Source organism: Mobula birostris, chromosome 1 (assembly GCF_030028105.1).
Source record: "Mobula birostris isolate sMobBir1 chromosome 1, sMobBir1.hap1, whole genome shotgun sequence".
NCBI lineage: Eukaryota > Metazoa > Chordata > Chondrichthyes > Myliobatiformes > Myliobatidae > Mobula > Mobula birostris.
In genome coordinates, this window is record NC_092370.1 from 216,012,589 (window position 1) to 216,033,238 (window position 20,650).

Here is a 20,650-nt window from a genome sequence, read left to right on the forward strand (position 1 = left end):
AGGCTGAGACCCTTCGTCAGGACTAACTGAAAGAAGAGGTAGTAAGAGATTTAAAAGTGGGAGGGGGAGGGGGAGATCGAAATGATAGAAGACAGGAGGGGGAGGGATGGAGTCAAGAGCTGAACAGTTGATTTGCAAAAGGGATATGAGAAGATCATGGGACAGGAGGGGTAGGGGGGAAAACCCAGAGGATGGGCAAGGGGTATAGTCAGAGGGACAGAGGGAGAAAAAGGAGAGAGAGAGAAAAAGAATGTGTGTATATAAATAAATAACGGATGGGGTACGAGGGAGAGGTGGGGCATTAGCGGAAGTTAGAGAAGTCAATGTTCATGCTATCAGGTTGGAGGCTACCCAGACAGAATATAAGGTGTTGTTCCTCCAACCTGAGTGTGGCTTCATCTTTACAGTAGAGGAGGCCGTGGATAGACATGTCAGAATGGGAATGGATGTGGAATTAAAATGTGTGGCCACTGGGAGATCCTGCTTTCTCTGGCGGACAGAGCGTAGGTGCTCAGCGAAACGATCTCCCAGTCTGCGTCAGGTCTCGCCAATATATAGAAGGCCACATCAGGAGCACCGGATGCAGTATATCACCCCTGCCGGCTCACAGCTGAGGTATTGCCTCACCTGGAAGGACTGTCTGGGGCCCTGAATGGTAGTGAGGGAGGAAGAGTAAGGGCATGTGTAGCACTTGTTCCGCTTACAAGGATAAGTGCCAGGAGGGAGATCAGTGAGGAGGGATAGGGCAAACGAATGGACAAGGGAGTCATGTAGTAAATTATTTAAGATTACAGAGTCCATAATTTATCACCCTGGATTATAAAGATATAATGAAACTATTATAAAACTATAACCCCTCGGTACCAGAATAGCAAGATAACATGTAGGGTTACTGATCATGTCAAAGAAAGAAAAAAAACAATTTATATAAACTCCCTATTCCTTTATAAAATAGCAAATATGTGACCAAAGTTTAGCTGTGGGATCTCCATACTTAATGTAGCAGAACTAGTCCTACAGGAGCTAACTGGAAGTGTATGGCTATGTTCCAGCTGCACTCAGAGAACCCAAGGGATGATGTTTGTTTGCTGAAGGCAAAAGCGGATCAGAATCAGCTCAAGCTATCCTTCAATATCAGTGAGCATGGGTGAGCAAAAATCAGCAGTGGTTGCAAGCCAGTCCGGGAAATCAGTGGGATGTTATAAATGAGGGGCAAAGGAATAGCTAACTATCAAGTTAATAACAAACAGCCAATCTGCCAAAGAGAAATTATGAATCATACATTTAATATTTTCAAAGTAATAAAATAAAATGTGTAAAGCCTAAACCTGAAAACATTTTTTAAAGAAAGATCTTGTATTTAGTTAATGCCTCATCAGACCCTCCAGCACTCTGAGCATTCTGCATCCATTGAATTAGAGTATTCAGCAAAGCATAATGACCTTCATGAAACATTGCCCTACAAATATAAAATGAGTTATCAAACACAGCCAGAAATGGGCTAAATACTGCAGAAAGGTTGATATCCATCTGAACTAGCATACAGCCATTTCATTTAATATTGCATTTAAAGAAAATACATCCAACATTTCTTCAGTACTATATTAATGGCTTAGCAAGTGGTTAAGTTTCCAAGGGAAGCTTGGGAACTAGAACTGATAGTGATGGAATGTTACTAACTGCATCTTTAAAAAATAGGCAATAATTAAGTTCTTGCATATTGCATTGAGCAATCAGACCCTTGGAGGAGGCCACCTCTGCAATGGAGAAATCAAGGTAGATTGGGCAATCATTTTGAGGAGCAACTGTGCTCAGCCCACAGTACTGACTCAGAGAATGCAGCTTATAAAACATTTCAAATTTCCCTAATATTAATAGTGGTTATAGGATGACGGGGAAGGGAAACCTTACTTAATACATCAATGTGCACTGGAAATACATAAAGTAGTTCTCTCTTATACACACCTGATCCGTAGTACAGTGAAAGAGCCATCCTTCATACCTAGAGCAAGATGAATGCCATCGGAACTCACAGCAACACAACGGATTGGTTCTTGCATATTGCATCGAGCAATCAGAGCATGATCAATGAGACTCCATATCCTGCAAACATATTTAGTGTATTATAAAATGAAGAAAAGTACAATTACGTTGTTCAGAGGCCACCTCAACATTGGAGAAGCCAAATGCCCCAATTGGGTGATCACTTTATGGAATAATCTGTGCTGTGTTCACACGAATGACCCCCTATTTCCAGTTGCTTGCTACTTTAATTCACCATCCCACGCTGATCTCTCTGTCTCGGTCTTCTGCTCCCTTACAATGAGCCTCAATGCAAGTTCATGGAGCAGCACTTTATGTTCCATTTTGGCATGTTGTAGCCTGCAGGTCTCAATAAGGAACTCTCCACCTCTAGATAACTTGCAATTTATTTCATTTTCTTTTGAGACCGGGCCATTTTTTGCCTACCATCGTTTCTTTTTAAGTATAGTCAGACTGCATAGCGTGACACAGATGACAAATAACACAGATGACTTTGCCGAGAGAATGAAGCTCACTCTGATTTAAAAGATCAATAATTTCACTCTATCAGAAAAATTCCCTTTGTTACATCCTTCAGCCTTTCACACCATTGCCACTACATAGACTTTGCCTGCATTCTACAGAGTTTAGAAGAATGAGTTAGTTTTCCCAAAGATTAAAGATCCTCAGAGATGGACAGGCTAGTTGCTGAGATGAGTTCACTAGTGGGAGAATCCAAACAACGGGATGTAGTAATAAAATAATGTGCTAGTCATTTAAAACTGAATGAGGAGGAATTTCTTCTCTCCGTTGGTAATGAATCGACAGAATGGATGGTATAGAGGCCAGATCATTAGATACATTTAAGGTGGGATAGATATACATTTGACAGATTGAGGATTGAGAGTAATAGGGAACTGGCACAGGATTTCAGGCTAGCATACATCAGCAATGATCATATTGAATGGCATGGCAGGCTCAGGCTTGAGGGGCTGAATGGCCTACTGCTGCTATTTTCTTGAGTTCTCATTGACTTTCTCATTTCAATGAAGGGTCTCAAACCCGTAATGTGAAATGCTGCTTTCCACAAAATCTGCTGAGTTTATCCAACCTTTTCTTCATTTTTTAATTTCAGATTTTCAGCATCAACTACTGTTAATTATTTTTCAAGCTATTTCGTAATACTGGTCTGGAATTTCTGCTCAATGTCACTGGTTTTCCTGTTGTGATTTTATGTAAATTTCCAAATTTACATAATACCAATTGCTGATAGCGATGCAGGTGGATGCTTTCCTGGTGTTATGGATTCTTGATTACCTGACTGGTAGACCACAGTACGTGTGCTTGCAACACTGTGTGTCCCACAGAGTGATCAGCAGCACTGGGGCTCCACAGGGGACTGTCTTGTCTCCCTTTCTCTTCACCATTTACACCTCGGACTTCAACTACTGCATAGAGTTTTGTCATCTTCAGAAGTTCTCAGATGACTCTGCCATAGATGGATGCATCAGCAAGGGAGATGAGGCTGAGTACAGGGCTACGGTAGGAAACTTTGTCACATGGTGTGAGCAGAATTATCTGCAGCTTAATGTGAAAAAGACTAAGGAGCTGGTGGTAGACCTGAGGAGAGTTAAGGTACCGGTGACCCCTGTTTCCATCCAGGGGGTCAGTGTGAACATGGTGGAGGATTACAAATACCTGGGGATACGAATTGACAATAAACTGGACTGGTGAAAGAACACTGAAGCTGTCTACAAGAAGGGTCAGAGCTGTCTCTATTTCCTGAGGAGACTGAGGTCCTTTATCATCTGTCGGACGATGCTGAGGATGTTCTACGAGTCTGTGGTGGCCAGTGCGATCATGTTTGCTGTTGTGTGCTGGGGCAGCAGGCTGAGGGTAGCAGACACCAACAGAATCAACAAACTCATTCGTAAAGCCAGTGATGTTGTGGGGATGGAACTGGATTCTCTGACGGTTGTGTCTGAAAAGAGGATGCTGTCCAAGTTGCATGCCATCTTGGACAATGTCTCCCATCCACTACATAATGTACTGGTTGGGCACAGGACTACATTCAGCCAGAGACTCATTCCTCCGAGATGCAACACAGAGCGTCATAGGAAGTCATTCCTGCCTGTGGCCATCAAACTTTACAACTCCTCCCTTGGAGGGTCAGACACCCTGAGCCAATAGGCTGGTCCTGGACTTATTTCCTGGTATTTACATATTATTATTTAATTATTTATGGTTTTATATTGTTTTATTTATACTCTATTCTTGGTTGGTGCAACTGTAATGAAAACCGTTTCCCTCGGGATCAATAAAGTATGATTATGACTAAAACTGGCATTAAACCTTGCTGAATTTGCATTTGATCAATTTCAAATTCTTGCATTACTCTTTACCAATTATAAAGGGAATGTTGAAAGGTGGACTCAGCCAGATGGAAATTATTTTTTTTTCACGTGGTCCACAAGGTTTTAAAAAGTACATTTGTGTGCAGGGATAGTAAAAGTTGAGCTTTAAATACTTATGTCATTTTAGTTTACTTGCAAACACTGTACAATATCTCAAAATAATTTAATAATTGCTTTACGTTCTGAAAGAGCAAATTCCAGACAAGTGTTTATATCTTGTAATAAAACAATACTTTCAATATTTTAACCAAATTCAAATTGTACAAAAATTTTGTGTTAGCTTTCACTTAAAGACTCTATCCAACCCTGGTGCTTCCAAACTACCTTTTAAACAATGTAGTAATGAGATTGAGGGTAAAATAAAATCACTTTCAAAACAGGCATAACTTGCATCATATTCACTGACTGTGCTGAAAACAACGTCGAACTCCACTTGTTTTTTTTCCCCTTTTTGATCCCAAGTATTAAATTATAATTGGTTGCTCATTTAACAAATCATCTACTAGATTTGGAAATTCAATATCTTGTCCAATTGTGAAATATACAGATAAATTTACCAATTAAGAAACTGAACTGTAGTTCATTTAATTGTTGGCAATGCAAAATATTATCCTGTTTCAGTTTGAGCACGTGTTACATTAAAATTAAATAATTTGCACACAGTTCAGCTATTATCAGGTTACAATTTCATAACTTTCCTTCCTCCTGTACATTAGCCTAAGGCTACAAACTAGTTAAAATGTTGAATCCATTCATTTTTTTATGCCTGAATTAACATATAATGGAAAGTATTGGTATTTATTAGGAATTGCAACTTTGCACAATTCTTTTCCTTTATAGACAACCGAGGATTGCCAAGTATGGCACATTGGCAAATATCAAACATCAAATCATCCCTCCTTCATGAATGATATTTATATGATGAGGAAAATTTAACAGGTTATTTTTAAGGGAAAATGAGTCCTGATGAAGGGTCTCAGTGCGAAACATCAACTGTTTATTAATTTTCATAGATGTTGCCTGACCTGCTGATTTCCTCCAACATTTTCTGTATGTTGTTCTGGATTTCCAGCATCTGAAGAATCTCTTGCGTAAATAACTAAATTACTGTACCTTAACCTGCTTTGTAACTAACATTCAAATTTACATACCATAATTTGAGATTTCAAGAACTAATGTGTAATGCTTCTAACTACCTTTGAAATAAATTTGGAAACGTAACAATCAAATTTGCACTTAGATGAAACAAAATGCATTTCTGAGTGGTTGTCTGAACTTTCTGACCAGAGGTTCATGTGAAATCTTCCGGATTTTATTCATTCATTCATTTTACTTAATCAATAAACCAGGATTTTTACCTCTACTATTTTTTTGGGATATTTAAGGTCAGTTCAACCTTGTGTACACAACCAGTGAACATCTGCTCCCATTTTCACTTTGACATATTTGAAGCCATGGCTCATTGCCCTACTTTCTCAAAAGTATTTCACCTTAAGGAACTTGTATCTACTTAGCGTATTCAACAAGGAATAAATGTCCTAAACTCACAAAAAATGTGAACGCTTGGAGAGTTTATTATGGAAGAAGGGCCTTTTTCATTATGTGTGGAAATAATTTCTACTTAAGTTATATATAACGCGTGCTAGAAATATTAAAAGAACAAAAAGTTAGGCCGAGAGGTGGAAATTTAGGGAACAGTCTTGCAGCCACAAATGGAGAAAACAGAGTAGATGTGCAGAGCAATATTTTGCTGGAGGGTTGCATAGCTTCAGCGACAATAAAACAGGATTATTATTATTATTATAAAAACATGAAGGTGAGAATTTTAAATTGGTGGCATTGAAAAATAGGAGCTAAAGAACTCCGGGCACAGCAGAATTTGATATAGAGTGGGATGCAAATAACAAATGTACGGATAAACAGAATTTACTCTACTCCAGTAATAATCTTTTATATTTCTACAATAACATCTCTCAAACACCAGCTTGCCAAATACTGGGTATTCTCAGCATTTCTTCAACATCATCCTTGTGGCTTAGTGAACCCAAGTTTACACAGCACTTAAGATGCATTCTGCAGAATACTTCAAATGGATGGCTCACAATACTTTCACTTGTTCACTAGTTAATTATTCTATTGGCTTCACTTATAGATTGTTCACATATCCTCGAGAGCCAAGTTTAAGATCTTATCTGAAAGTAAACATTTCAGAACATACTCCAAATCCACGTATAAAACATATGTTCTCTGCATGAGCGAAAACTTCCCCAGAGCAATGCTCTGCAAAACCCGTTTGTAGAATATGCCTGATTATTTGGCCATTATAGCAATCTGTGATAAGGAAATGGAGCATATTTGAAAACAAGTTAAAGTGAGCTACATTTGAAAGCACAATGAATAAATTATACCAAGGTCATGCTAACGTCATCTTATTATCTGATGGCACAGGATAATTACCTGAATTAATGATACAAACCTAACAGATCGATCATCACTCCCAGTTATCGCCAATGGCTTTGTTGGATGTGCTGCCAATGCCCAGAGCTCTCCTTCACAGTGACCTTGCATAATTAGGAAAGGCTTGTTCCTTTCATGAACTACAATTTCAAAGATCTCACTGTCTTGTGTGCCAACTAAAATATGATCTCCTTGCCAACATACACTCCTCACTGAGAGACCTTGAAAAGAAAATAATTAAGTTAAAAACTGCAAGACTTTAAAATGTTAAACCTTTATAAACCAGTTCTTAAACAAAAGATTAATGCATAATACATGAACACATACAAAAACACAGGCTGACTGCAGGAGTAGGGGTGGCCAAAACACATCAAATTGATTAGTACTTGCCATATTATGCAATGATTTCTGTCAAAACCCAAAAGTAACTGGGAACCATGTAAGCAGAGGCAACCTTTCTAAAATTTAACTGCTCACAGCATCAATACAACTTTAACCATCGTCAAAGAAAGGGAACAAATCTATTGCTAATTCTATTTATAATTGGTAAATTAACATGTTTGAAAAAAAATTCACCTGCACATTAGACTCCACCCCCCCCACCAACTACACAAAGATTAACATCTTTTCCTAGACAGCTCCCAGCTTTCACAAATCTACCAACCATTTAGCAGAATTCATTGACATATGTTGCAGTGATGGTTTGGAATGCAGTTTACGGATTTTCACGTCTGGCTAGTTAAATGTAGAAATCCTGAAATTGCTGCCACTGACTGCACCTGGTGAGGCTGAAATCACTAAACTACAACTCCAGAAAATCCAGCACAGTTCATGGGCATCTATAATAGAAATTGAATGTGATTTTTTTAAAAAATGCAGTACCACAACTCCAAATGGTATGTCCACTGTGGATTGAAGAGGAAGTTACTAAATTTGACTGCATTGGTTACTTCAATAACTTGACAGCAATACTGAGTTAATAACATACGGAACTGTTAAGTAATTTTTTTTTTTGGAAATGCGGTACTATACAAAAGTCATGGGCAAATATACACAGCAAGAGTGGCTAAGGCTTTTACACAGTACTGTTTCTATCAACCTGGAGCAGAGAGCAACTTTGTAAATCAGGTAGGAGCAAATGATGTTGGGAATGGAGAGGGTGGAGTGCTGCAGGAGGGGTATAGGACAGGTGGCAGAGAAGGGGTGCCAAGGTGGAGAATGGCACAGGTACAGCCACCCAGCCGAGACACCAGGCAAGGCCATTTCTATTCCAAACAATCGTTTTTTTTGATCATTACAGAATGTCTCTCTGATGCTTCCCGCTCCCTCCCCTTTCCCTTCCCCTTTTCCCAACCATGATACCCCTCTCCCTGCCCCCTTCCCACTCTCAGTCCACAAGACAGACTGATATCAGAATTAAGTTTATCATCAGCCACATAGGTCATGAAGTTAAGCTTTGTACAGCAGCAACAACAGTACAGTGCAGTACATAAAATCACTACAGTACTGTGCAAAATCTGAGGCACCCTAGCTATATACAGTGCATGTGCCTAAGATTTTTGCACTGTACTATATTTTTGGACTTTAGGAATGAAAATGAGAGTTAACACTTTGTGAAACAAATTGATGAATAGACTTCAAGCAGCACACATTAAAAATTCCCTGCAATTGACGCTGCATAATTTTGTGAAAGTGTGAAGGGTAGAAAATGCAACTGGCATTTACTATTTTATACATAGTACAGAATGCAAGAGCATTTTATGACCAATTTCATGTCCAGTAATGAAAAGAACATTAAAGTCATAAGGAACCTGCAAAGTACTGCTACCAGGGATGGAAACTAAAAGCATTGCGAACTCCAAGAACATAAAATCATCAAAGCAAAACAGAGAAGAAAACAATTCAGACTGTTTTGCCTGCCTAATTACTAGACAGAACAATTGTGTTTGGTTGAATATTCTGTATTTTTATCCATAACCATGCAAGTATCTAGCCAACTTTTAAAAATTATTTATAGAATCGGCTTCCATGACTTTTCCAATAAAGTAGATCAAAACCTGATAAATGCCACTGAATAAATTATATTTACTCTCTAGATCTTTACCAATAATTTTAGATCTTTATTTACCAGTTGATTCTGTGATTGACAATTTTGGTGGACAACAGACTTTGTACATTTATCCATCAATGTCCCACATCTTAAAAATAGCTATTGGATCTCCTCTCTATTTTCTCTGTTGCACAGAGAATAGGCCTCCTCACCTGGAGGCCTGTGACTAGTGGTGTGCCACAGGGATCAGTGCTGGGTCCATTGTTATTTGTCATCTATATCAGTGATCTGGATGGTAATGTGGTAAATTGGATCAGCAAGTTTGCTGATGATACAAAGATTGGAGGTGTAGTAGACAGTGAGGAAGGTTTTCAGAGCCTGCAGAGGGACTTGGACCAGCTGGAAAAATGGGCTGAAAAATGGCAGATGGAGTTTAATACTGACAAGTGTGAGGTATTGCATGTTGGAAGGACAAACCAACGTAGAACATACAGGGTTAATGGTAAGGCACTGAGGAGTGCAGTGGAACAGCGAGATCTGGGAATACAGATACAAAATTCCCTGAAAGTGTCGTCACAGGTAGATAGGGTCGTAAAGAGAGCTTTTCGTATATTGGCCTTTACTAATCGAAGTATTGAGTATAAGAGCTGGAATGTTATGATGAGGTTGTATAAGGCATTGGTGAGGCCGAATCTGGAGTATTGTGTTCAGTTTTGGTCACCAAATTACAGGAAGGATATAAATAAGGTTGAAAGAGTGCAGAGAAGGTTTACAAGGATGTTGCCGGGACTTGAGAAACCCAGTTACAGAGAAAGGTTGAATAGGTTAGGACTTTATTCCCTGGAGTGTAGAAGAATGAGGGGAGACTTGATAGAGGTATATAAAATTATGATGGGTATAGATAGAGTGAATGCAAGCAGGCTTTTTCCACTGAGGCAAGGGGAGAAAAAAACCAGAGGACATGGGTTAAGGGTGAGGGGGGAAAAGTTTAAAGGGAACATTGGGGGGGCTTCTTCACACAGAGAGTGGTAGGAGTATGGAATGAGCTGCCAGACGAGGTGGTAAATGCGGGTTCTTTTTTAACATTTAAGAATAAATTGGACAGATACATGGATGGGAGGTGTATGGAGGGATATGGTCCATGTGCAGGTCAGTGGGACTAGGCAGAAAATGGTTCAGCACAGCCAAGAAGGGCCAAAGGGCCTGTTTCTGTGCTGTAGTTTCTATGGTTCACCTTTACTAGCATTCAAAAACCCTGCTCTGTTCTAAAGTCTTGACATCTTTCCTGGAGCTGTGGTAGCTGAACTCAAAGATCAAAGTAAATTTATTATGAAAGTACTATGTAATTACCATATACTACTCTGAGATTCATTTTCCTGTAGGCATTTACAGGAAAAAAATACAACAGAATTTTATGAAAAACTATGCATGAACAAAGACTGACATACACCAATGTAAACAGTAAGATAAACTGTGCAGATAACAATAATACTGAGAACTTCAGTTGTAAAGAGTCCTTGAAAGTGAGTCTGTAGGATATAGCCTCAGTTCAGATTAGCGTTGAATGTATCTATGCTGGTTCAGAAGCCCAATTGCTGTCGAGTAATATATGTTCCTGAACATGGTAGTGTGGGAAATTTCTCTCAAAGGTCACAGGTAGGAGTTAAGGTTATTAAAAATGAACCAAAACCTTATCAAGACTTTGTGCCACGTGCTAATTTCAAACATTGAAAATCTCTACATAATAATTTGATATGGAAAACCAATTATGATTAAGTACTACTAGCTTTATTGTGATGCAGCTGTACACTCCCATTATTATAAAGCGGTTACAGATAAGATTTGTATTTTGCTCTTCATACCTTAATATCTAAATGCCCTTTTAAGACAGAGAGGGAAATGATTCTATTTTATACTTAGCAACACACACAAAATGCTGGAGGAACTCGGCAGTCCAGGCAGCGTCTAGGAAAAGAGTACAGTCGACGTTCCGGGCCAAAACTCTTCAGCAGGACTCATTTTGTGTGTTGCATGGATTTCCAGCATCTGCAGATTTTCTTTTGTTTGTGATATCGTATACTTAGGCACATTGCAACTACTTTTTACTTTTACTGAATACAATCTAAATGCTTTCCACCCAGAGAAGTTTACCTCTCAATTGACATTCAGAAGTAAGCTACTTATAATCTCTACAAATTAGTCTGTTGGCTGCTTTTCCACCCACACCGAATATTTTTGCTCCTTTGTTTGTCTCCTCAAATGAAGCTGCAAACTGTTTCTACATCTGCACCTACTTAATATGCCCAACTTGACTTCCCAGCTCAATTAGCTGGTCTACATTGGCAACCTTTTCCACAACGAATCTTGTTTTAGGAAACAAGCCACTTTGCTCCAGACAAATTTTCCTTCCTGCATTAAATTACTTCATTTTCTGCATCCCAAATTCATCCTCTCCACTAAAACAGTAAGCACATTATATTGAACCACCATTAAACATATTTAGACCTCATCTGATCAACTTTTAAGAAGGACAGAACCTTCTGTACAACGCAGAAAATATTTCCTAAAATGATTCCAGAGATATAAAATTTCACCCATAAGACCAGAATGGAAAAACTCCCTGAAGCAGAAATTGCTAACAGGAAATTTGACATAGTGCAAGATTATGACCAGTTTTGACAGGGTAAATAGTGGGACTCAATGCTCAGTCCAAGACAAGGCAAGAACTATCAATGATACAAGGATACAAGGCCAAGGATACAATGGGGATGAAGGGAAAAGCTTCACAAAGATCAGCAACTCACTTCTGGCAACACAAAGCTATGAAAAAGGAATTGGATAAATATTTCAGGGAAAGTAGTTTCAGTCAATGAGAAATTAGCAGGGGATTGGGACCAAGTCTGGTGCTCCATTAACAGGAGCACAGACTCGATGGGCCAAAGGCCCAGCTCTTGTGCATGGTGATTCTATGGCTCTAATTTTTTAAAATTTGTGCTCTATCGCAATGAATAGCTTTCAGAATTTCATCAAAACTGCTGTTGGCAGTCAAATAATTTGCTTTCTCTGTGTTACAAATTACTTTATCTGATTTCCATTCTTCATTAATCAGATGAGCCAATCCTTATGTCAACATCTGAGTCAAGCAATTAGAAAATGCCTTATCTACACTTATCAGTGTCATAAAAGTAATTTGTTCCATTATCACTAACAAATCTATTTATTACATTTTCAGAAATGTTAAGTCAAATGACAACCTTACATACTGCATTCACTTGATCGTAAGGTACTTAAGGGTGAAGAAGGCCCTCTAGCTCAATTTACTCAAAGATTTTTACCTTTACCAGTAGACTCATTAAAATAAGAATCATTTCGTCATAACATTCTATTGCCCAATAGCACTGCCTTCCTGCCCATGTACCACACTGCTTACCCCACTTGCTCAATGATGCAATAACTGCTACTTCACAGTAGCAAGGATCCATGTTCAGTCCTGACATCAGCACCATGTCCAAATAATTGCATGGTTTTCTATCGTGCGCTGTATTTGGCTTCTACAGTGCAAGGTAGGCCAAATGATTACAGCATATTATCCTGTAGTATACGTAAGGGGCAAGAGAATGAGAAAAAGGAATTTATGGGCATGTGAAAGAGAGGAAAGGCCACAAGACCATAAAATATAGGAACAGAATTAGGCCACCTGGTCTGCTCTGACACTTCATCATGGCTGATCCATTTCCCTCTCAGTCCCAATCTCCTGCCTTCTTCCCTGTATCCCTTCATGTCCAGTCCAAAGCTGGGTGACAGTGTGAAATGTGAGGAGGATGTTATGAGAATGCAGGGTGACTTGGACAGGCTGGGTGAGTGGGCAGATGCATGGCAGATGCAGTTTAATGTGGATAAATGTGAGGTTATCCACTTTGGTGGCAAGAACAGGAAGGCAGATTACTATCTAAATGGAGTCAAGTTAGGAAAAGGGCAAGTACAACGAGATCTAGGTGTTCTTGTACATCAGTCACTGAAAGCAAGCATGCAAGTACAGCAGGCAGTGAAGAAAGCTAATGGTATCCTGGCCTTCATAACAAGGGGATTTGAGTCTAAGAGCAAAGAGGTCCTTCTGCAGCTGTACAGGGCCCTGGTGAGACCACACCTGGAGTACTGTGTGCAGTTTTGGTCTCCAAATTTGAGGAAGGACATTCTTGCTATTGAGGGAGTGCAGCGTAGGTTCACAAGGTTAATTCCCGAGATGGCAGGACTGTCATATGTCGAAAGATTGGAGCGACTGGGCTTGGATACTCTGGAATTTAGAAGGCTGAGAGGGGATCTTATTGAAACATATAAGATTATTAAGGGATTGGACTCGCTGGAGGCAGGAAGCATGTTCCCGCTGATGGGTGAGTCCAGAACCAGAGGCCACAGTTTAAGAATAAGGGGTAGGCCATTTAGAACGGAGTTGAGGAAAACTTTTTCACCCAGAGAATGGTGGATGTATGGAATGCTCTGCCCCAGAAGGCTGTGGAGGCCAAGTCTCTGGATGCCTTCAAGAAAGAGATGGATAGAGCTCTTAAAGATAGCAGAATCAAAGGTTATGGGGATAAGGCAGGAACTGGATACTGATTGTGGATGATCAGCCATGATCACAGTGAATGGCGGTGCTGGCTCAAAGGGCCGAATGGCCTACTCCTGCACCTATTGTCTATAATTAAGAATCTATCAACCTCTGCTTTAAATATACAGAGAGACTTGGCCGGCACAGCTGCCTGTAGCAAAGAATTCCACAGATTCACTACGCTCTGGCTAAAGAAATCCCTCATCTCTGTTTTAAAAGGACACCCCTCTGTTCTGAGGCTGATCCCTCTTCTCTTAGGACTCTCCCACCATAGGAAAAATCTTTTCCACATCCATTCTATCAAGGCCTTTCACTGTTCGATATGCTTCAACGAGGTCATCCCTCATCAGATATCCCAGCCTGCAAAAACTCATTTCAGGGAGGTAGCACCCTCCCCCACCGCCCCGGTTGACCTCCAAGTGTGTATGTAATACCTTGTTTAGTGATTTTGTCTAATCTGTACACCAAGTTGGGTATATGCAGAAAATGTGACATTAAAATATATACATATATTATATTATGTTTATTCTATTACAACTTTAAGCAAGTCTACAGGGAGTTTGGAGTCATCACATAGGACATCAATAGAGTAGCTCCTTAGCAGCCAGCCATCTAGTTTAAATAACGTTAGCTATGCTAATGAACGAATGACACCTGTTAAACTCACCTCAACATGTCTTTTACATTTTAACCCACCATGGGTAATAGAAAAGTCACTGTTGCAAACAGTGCAGCAAGCAACATTGTCATTATTCTTGAGGTCGACTGGAAAGCCCGCGCACAAAGAAAACTGATAGGTCTACTTAGCACGAAGAGAGACCAATCAGGATGCTCGCTCTCCCTCTCAAAAAAAATCGATTTGCGGGATATTGTATATAATTTCTGGGCATCGGGGAGCCGCTATCAATATACGGGAGACTCCCGGAACTTTCGGGAGAGGTGGGATGTCTGCCCCTCATTCTTCTGAATTCCAGAGAATACAGGCCCAGGGTAGAGTCAAGGATATAGACAAATAAAGAGGAATGGGACTGACGAAATTTCTCTGAGAGGCAACTTCAACTAGACAAGTCAAAACACCTTCTTCTGTGTCACAGTCACTCAGTTCCCAGGTGCCATCTTCCACTGGGAGGCTTGCTTCAGTGGAGTGGCCTAATAACTGACAAAATGGTTTTGCAGCAAGGCCCTCTGTAACTGTTTAAAAATTTAAACATATTTAAATTAGCGAGCATTGGTAACACTATCTCCTCTGATTGTGAGCCTAAGCACAGCTCCAGCAGCATATATAAATTTGCTACTGACACCATTGTTGCTGGATGAATCATAGCTAGTGATGAGTCAGCAATGAGATAGAGCATTTAGTTGAGCGATGCTGCAAAAGCTTCTTCTCACTCAGTAAAAATAAAGAGCTGATTCTTGACTTCAAGAAGGGGAAGAAGGGTGAAGATTTATAAATCTATATTGGAGGATCGGTAGTGGAGAGAGTTAGCAGCTTTAAATTCCTAAATGTTAACATATCTGATGTCCTGTTCTAGGCCCAGCTTATGGATGCAAATACAAGGCAGCCTATCATCTTTTTTTAAAAGAAGTTTAAAAGGTTCAGCTTGTCACCAAACACTGACAAATTTCTCCAAATGCACTGCTGAAATCACTGACTGGTCGCATCATGGCATACAAATCTGTAAGAGCCCAAAAAGCTGAAGAGAGTAGTGGACTCAGTCCGGTACATCATCTGGGCACATTCCTCTCCACTATTGGTAGCATCCACAAGGAAATGTTGTCCCAAGACACCATCCATCATCTAAGATCCCCATCCTCACATAAATACCATCGGACAGGATGTACAGAAGCCCAAAGTCCCACCAAGCTCAAGAACAGCTACTTCCTTTCAACTATTTGGTTCTTTAACCTTTATTTACTACAGTCTAGCAACACTATGATCACTTTGGACTAAAATAGACCTTTTCTAATCGTATTCTTTTTTTAAAAAAAAAAATTGTGCATAATCTGTTTTTTTATTTGTGAATGCTACTTACATGCCTGTGATACTGCTACGAGTGAGTTTTCACTGAACCAGTGAATACAATAAACAATGACAATGAATGACTTTGATACAATCATTCAAGCTGTTCAGACAAGAACCCTCATCTGAATTCATAAAGAATAATCTATTTGATCCGTGAGGCCAAGCAGAAAAAAGGTGACCTAACAGTTGTCTGGTTAGACCTCGCGAACGCCTACGGGTCTATTCCACATGACCTCATCCTGGAAGGACTCGACCACTACTACATCCCAGTGGCTATTTGAGACATGATCACCAGCTACCTAGGAGGATTCAAACCCAGGTTTACATCAGCCCATTTCACAACTAGTTGGCAGGACCTCCAGAAGGGGATTCCAACAGGGTGCACCATCTCCCCCATCCTATTTACTATGGGAATGAACCTCCTATTATCAGCAGCAGAAGATGTAATCCGCGGCCCTATGCTGGAGTCAGGCATTGTTCAGCCGGCTCTACAAGGATTCATGGACGACATCACCATAACAACTGTGTCACATGTCCAAGCAAGATGGGTATTGGAAACCCTGGGTAATGTAGCCACTTGGGCGAGGATGTCCTTCAAGGCCAAGAAGTCCAGGTGCACGGTGATCAGAAAGGGCAAAGTTACTAGCAAGTTTAGCCTCCAGGTTCAGGGTGAGGTCATCCCTTCCATCGAAGATAACCCGATAAAATGCTTGGGGAAGTGGTTTAATGTGTCACTGACAGATGGGGTCAATGTCACCAATGCTGTGAAGCAGACAGAGGAATGGCTGAAGAACATCGACAAATCTGAACTTCCGGGTAAATTCAAGACCTGGCTGTACCAATATGGCATTCTGCCCAGGCTTCTCTGGCTCTTCACACTTTATGAGTTCCCCATGACTGTCGTAGAGGGCATCGAGAGGAAAACCAACAAGCACCTGCGGAGATGGTTGGGAGTTCCCCCAAGCTTCTCTTCAGTGGGCCTTTACACTCGTTCTGAGCAACTGCAGCTTCCCCTGTCATCTGTTGTGGAGGAATCCAAGGTGGCAAAATGCAGAGCTTTATTAAGCTTGAGAGATTCCAATGATATCTTGGTAAAGCAAGCAGGCATTACAACCAGATCTGGGGGTAAGTGGGCAGCCAACACAGCTGTGGAGGAGGCAGTGGATTCTCTGAAGCTGCGAGATATCATCGGCAACCCCTGCGTCGGGCGGCAAGGCCTCGGCTCAGTTCACTTCCAGAAGTGGGGAAACGCAAGCATATGGAACAGGCGAGACATGGTACAGGCAGAAGTACGGATTCGTGAGGAAGGGAAGCGGATTTCAAAGGCAGTGGAACAAGAGTCTGAAGGTGCCTGGACAAAATGGGATCTGCCCCAAGCGCAAGATCTCATGGGCAGAGTTATGGAGACTGGAGCCTGGAGCCCGGAGCCCAGAGCCCAGAGCCCTTCCGTATTTCCTTCCTCTTGCGATCTGTGTATGACACCCTTCCTTCACCATTACATCTGTACACATGAGGGATGAGAGAGGACCTGAGCTGTAAGCTCTGTGGTCAAAAGGGGACACTGGCTCATATACTGTCTGGGTGTAAAACAGCTCTAACTCAAGGACGGTATAGGTGGCGCCATGATAAGGTGCTTCTGGCTCCTGCTGACACACTAGAGCGGGAGAGATGCAAGAAGAGGACGGCTGGCACAGATTTGAGGAAGGCCATCACCTTCATCAAAGAGGGAGCTAGGCCTTTTGTAACCAAACAACCAAAGCCCAATCTGCTGCTAACGGCCAGGTCCTGGCAGATGAGGGTCGATGTGGGAAGGAGGCTGCAGTTCTCGGATGTGGTGCACACAACCCTACGCCAGACATTGTACTGTGATCAACGGAAGACAAGAAAATAATTCTGGTTGAGCTGACTGTGCCATGGGAGGAGGGATGGGAAGAGGCCCACAAGAGGAAGGCCTTGAAGTACCAGCCCTTACTGCAGGAGCATAAAGACAAGGGATGGCAGGCATGGTTGTTCCCTGTGGAGATCGGCTTCAGAGGTTTTCCAGCCAAATCAGCATGGCGGTTGTTGTCAGATCTGGGCCTGGACGAAAGGAGCAGCTCGTAGGATGAGGGAAGAGGCAGAACAAGCTTCTTGTTGGATTTGGAGTAGGCGAGAGGAGGGGAGCTGGAAGCCAGGAGCAGACGGGCAGTGATTTGGCCACCACTGCCGGCCCACCAACTGGAGAGTGTCGTGGTTAAGGGTTGAAACACTCGGTGAAGGTTAGGAACCACCTGATGACATCTGCTCCTGGCTGAAGGCTATGCTTACCTTATAAGGTAACTGGAGAATGCACCCTAACAGGTGTATATAACAAGTAACAAGTTTAGTTGATTAAGTGATGCTTATTCCTGATAGGCATCTGTTAGTCCCATGAGACCATGGATTTGCGCCTTGGAAGGTTTCCAGGGCGCAGGCCTGGGCAAGGTTGTATGGAAGACCAGCAGTTGCCCATGCTGCAAGTCTCCGCTCTCCACGCCACTGATGTTGTGCAGGGGAAGGGCATTAGGACCCATACAGCTTGGCACCGGTGTCACTGCAGAGCAATGTGTGGTTAAGTGCCTTGCTCAAGGACACACATACTGCCTCAGCCAAGGCTCAAATTAGCGACCTTCAAATCACTAGACGAATGCCTTAACCACTTGGCCACACCTATTCCTGATAACTATTCTATTTTCAACTGTTTTTGGCCATCCTTGTTGAACACAGATTCTTCAGTAGACAAAGACCTCAAAGACTTTTGCATCTTCATTAGCCAGAGGTGAGGTACCAGAAGACTGGAGGATAACTAGTGCTGCTCCTTTTTTTTAAAAAAACATAGTGGCAGGGAAATTATTGTAGGCAATTCTAAGTGATAGCATTTATGTTCATTTGGAAAGGCAGGGCTGCTCAGGAATAAGTAACATGGTTTGGTGCAGGGAAATATTGCCTAATTCAAAAGAGATTTTTTTCTGAGGAGGTCACTAAGAAGATTGAAGAAGTCAGAGTGGTAGATATTGTTTATATGGTTTTTACTTAGGCACTTGAGAAGGTCCCATATGGTAGGCTGGTACAAAAAGGTTAATGCACAAAGGATCCAAGCAACATGAGCTAAGTGGAAACAAAACTGCCTTGGGAATAGGAGGGAGATGGCAGTGCTGGATGTTTACGTTTCTGATAGCTATAATATGGAACCAGAGCATTTCATACACTATTGGTCACAGAACACCAATCAGTGCTGGGACCTTTGGAGTTTGCAATATATACAGTATATTAACTTGGTCATGAATGTAGAACTCATGATAAGTAAGTGTGCAGATGCTACACTGATTGGTGGTGTGGATGGCCACTTTATTAGGTACACCAGCTCATTAATGCAAATATCTAATCAGCCAATCATGTACAGTAGCATGCAGACATGGCCAAGAGATTCAGTTGTTGTTCAGGCCAAACACCAGAATGGGGAACAAATATGATCTAAGTGACTGACCGCTGAATGATTGTTTGTGCCAGATGGGGTAGTCTGAATATCGCAGAAACTGCTGATCTCCTGGGGTTTTCACGCAGAACAATCTATAGCATTTATAGCAATGCTGTGAAAAACAAAAACACATCCAGTGAGCAGCAGCTGTTGTGAAAATGCCTTGTGGTGGTCAAAGGAGGATGGCCAGACTGGTTCAAGCTGACAGGAAGGGGACAGTAACTCAAATAACCACGTGTTACCAGAGTGGTGTGCTGAAGAGCATCTCTGAATGTACACATCAATTCTTGAAATGGATGGGCTACAGCAGCAGAAGACCACAAACATACTCAGTGGTCACTTTATTAGGTAGAGACCTGAATGCCAGATCAGTGGCATTCAGCTCTGATGACCAAGTAAAAAGGATTCAGGTACAATCTCCAGAAGGCTATTGCAGTCCTTGATTTCCTCACTTGCAGATCCTAGTCACCTTGGATTGGAAATAACATCTACTCCACAATCTCCCTCAGCATAGGTGTACCACCAGGCTGTGTGCTTAGCCCCCTGCTCTACTTTACACTTATGACTGTGTGGCCAAGCACAGCTTCAATACCAGATTTAAGTTTGTTGATGACATCATTGTCATTGGCCAAATCAAAGGTGGTGATTAATCAGTATGTAGGTGGGAGATTTGAAATCTGGCTGAATGGTGCCGCAACAACAGCCTCTCATTCAATGTCAGCAAGACCAAGAAGCTGATTATTGACTTCAGGATGAAACTGGCAGCCCACGAGCCAGTCCTCATCAGGGGATCAGAGGTGGAGAGGGTCAGCAATTTTAAATTCCTCAGCATTATCCTTTCAGAGGACCTGCCCTGGGCCCTACCATTATGAAGGAAGCATGGCAGCACCTCTACTTCCTTAGGAATTTGTGAAGGTTCAGTATGTCACCTAAAATTTTGACAAACCTCTACAGATGTGTGGTGGAGGGTATATTGACTGCTTGCATCTCGGCCTGTTATGGAAACACTACTGACCTTGAACAGAAATGTCTACAAAAAGTAGTGGATATGCCCCAGTCTATCATGGGCAATGCCCTCTCCACCACTGAACACATCTACATGGAATGCTGTAGCAGGAAAGCAGCATCTACCATCAAGAATCCCCACCATCCAGGCCATGCTCTCTTCTCACTGCTGCCATCAGGAAGTTGGCACAGAAGCTTCAGGACCCACATCATCATGTTAAGGAACAGTTATTATCCCCACCAACTATGGACTCACTTTCAAGGACTCTTATCTCATGTACTCAATATTTATTGCATATTTATTATTATGCTTGTTTTTAGTTTCTTTGTATTTACTTTGAATGTCCGCAAGAAAATGGTGACATACATGTACAGTACTCCAATAAAAAATTTACTTTGGAGAGTGCATAGGAGATTCAGCAGGGTCTTACTAGAACTGGAAGTCTTCACTTAGGAAGAGAGATTGGACAGGCTTGATTTTTTTTCCCCTGATAAGGTATTTCAAATCGTAAGAGGCATGGACGGGTTAAATAGTCTTTCACCCCGTGGTCAAAGTACTACAAACAAGAACTGCATA

General features: G+C 41.4%; 1 protein-coding gene across 3 annotated transcripts in view; it reads right to left on the reverse strand.

Moving 5' to 3' along the window:
* The window catches only part of LOC140212749 (echinoderm microtubule-associated protein-like 5), a 184,679-nt gene that overhangs the window by 107,796 nt on the left and 56,233 nt on the right, over positions 1 to 20,650 (reverse strand). For all 3 annotated transcript variants that reach the window (XR_011882479.1, XM_072283948.1, XM_072238144.1), the window contains exons 7-8: positions 6,913 to 7,114; positions 1,966 to 2,103 (exon numbers count right to left, since the gene is read on the reverse strand). Coding sequence is in view for 2 of the 3 variants with exons in the window: in XM_072283948.1 (XP_072140049.1) it covers positions 1,966 to 2,103; positions 6,913 to 7,114 (340 nt within the window). In the remaining variant the exon portion in view is untranslated. The remainder of the gene's footprint in view (positions 1 to 1,965; positions 2,104 to 6,912; positions 7,115 to 20,650) is intronic.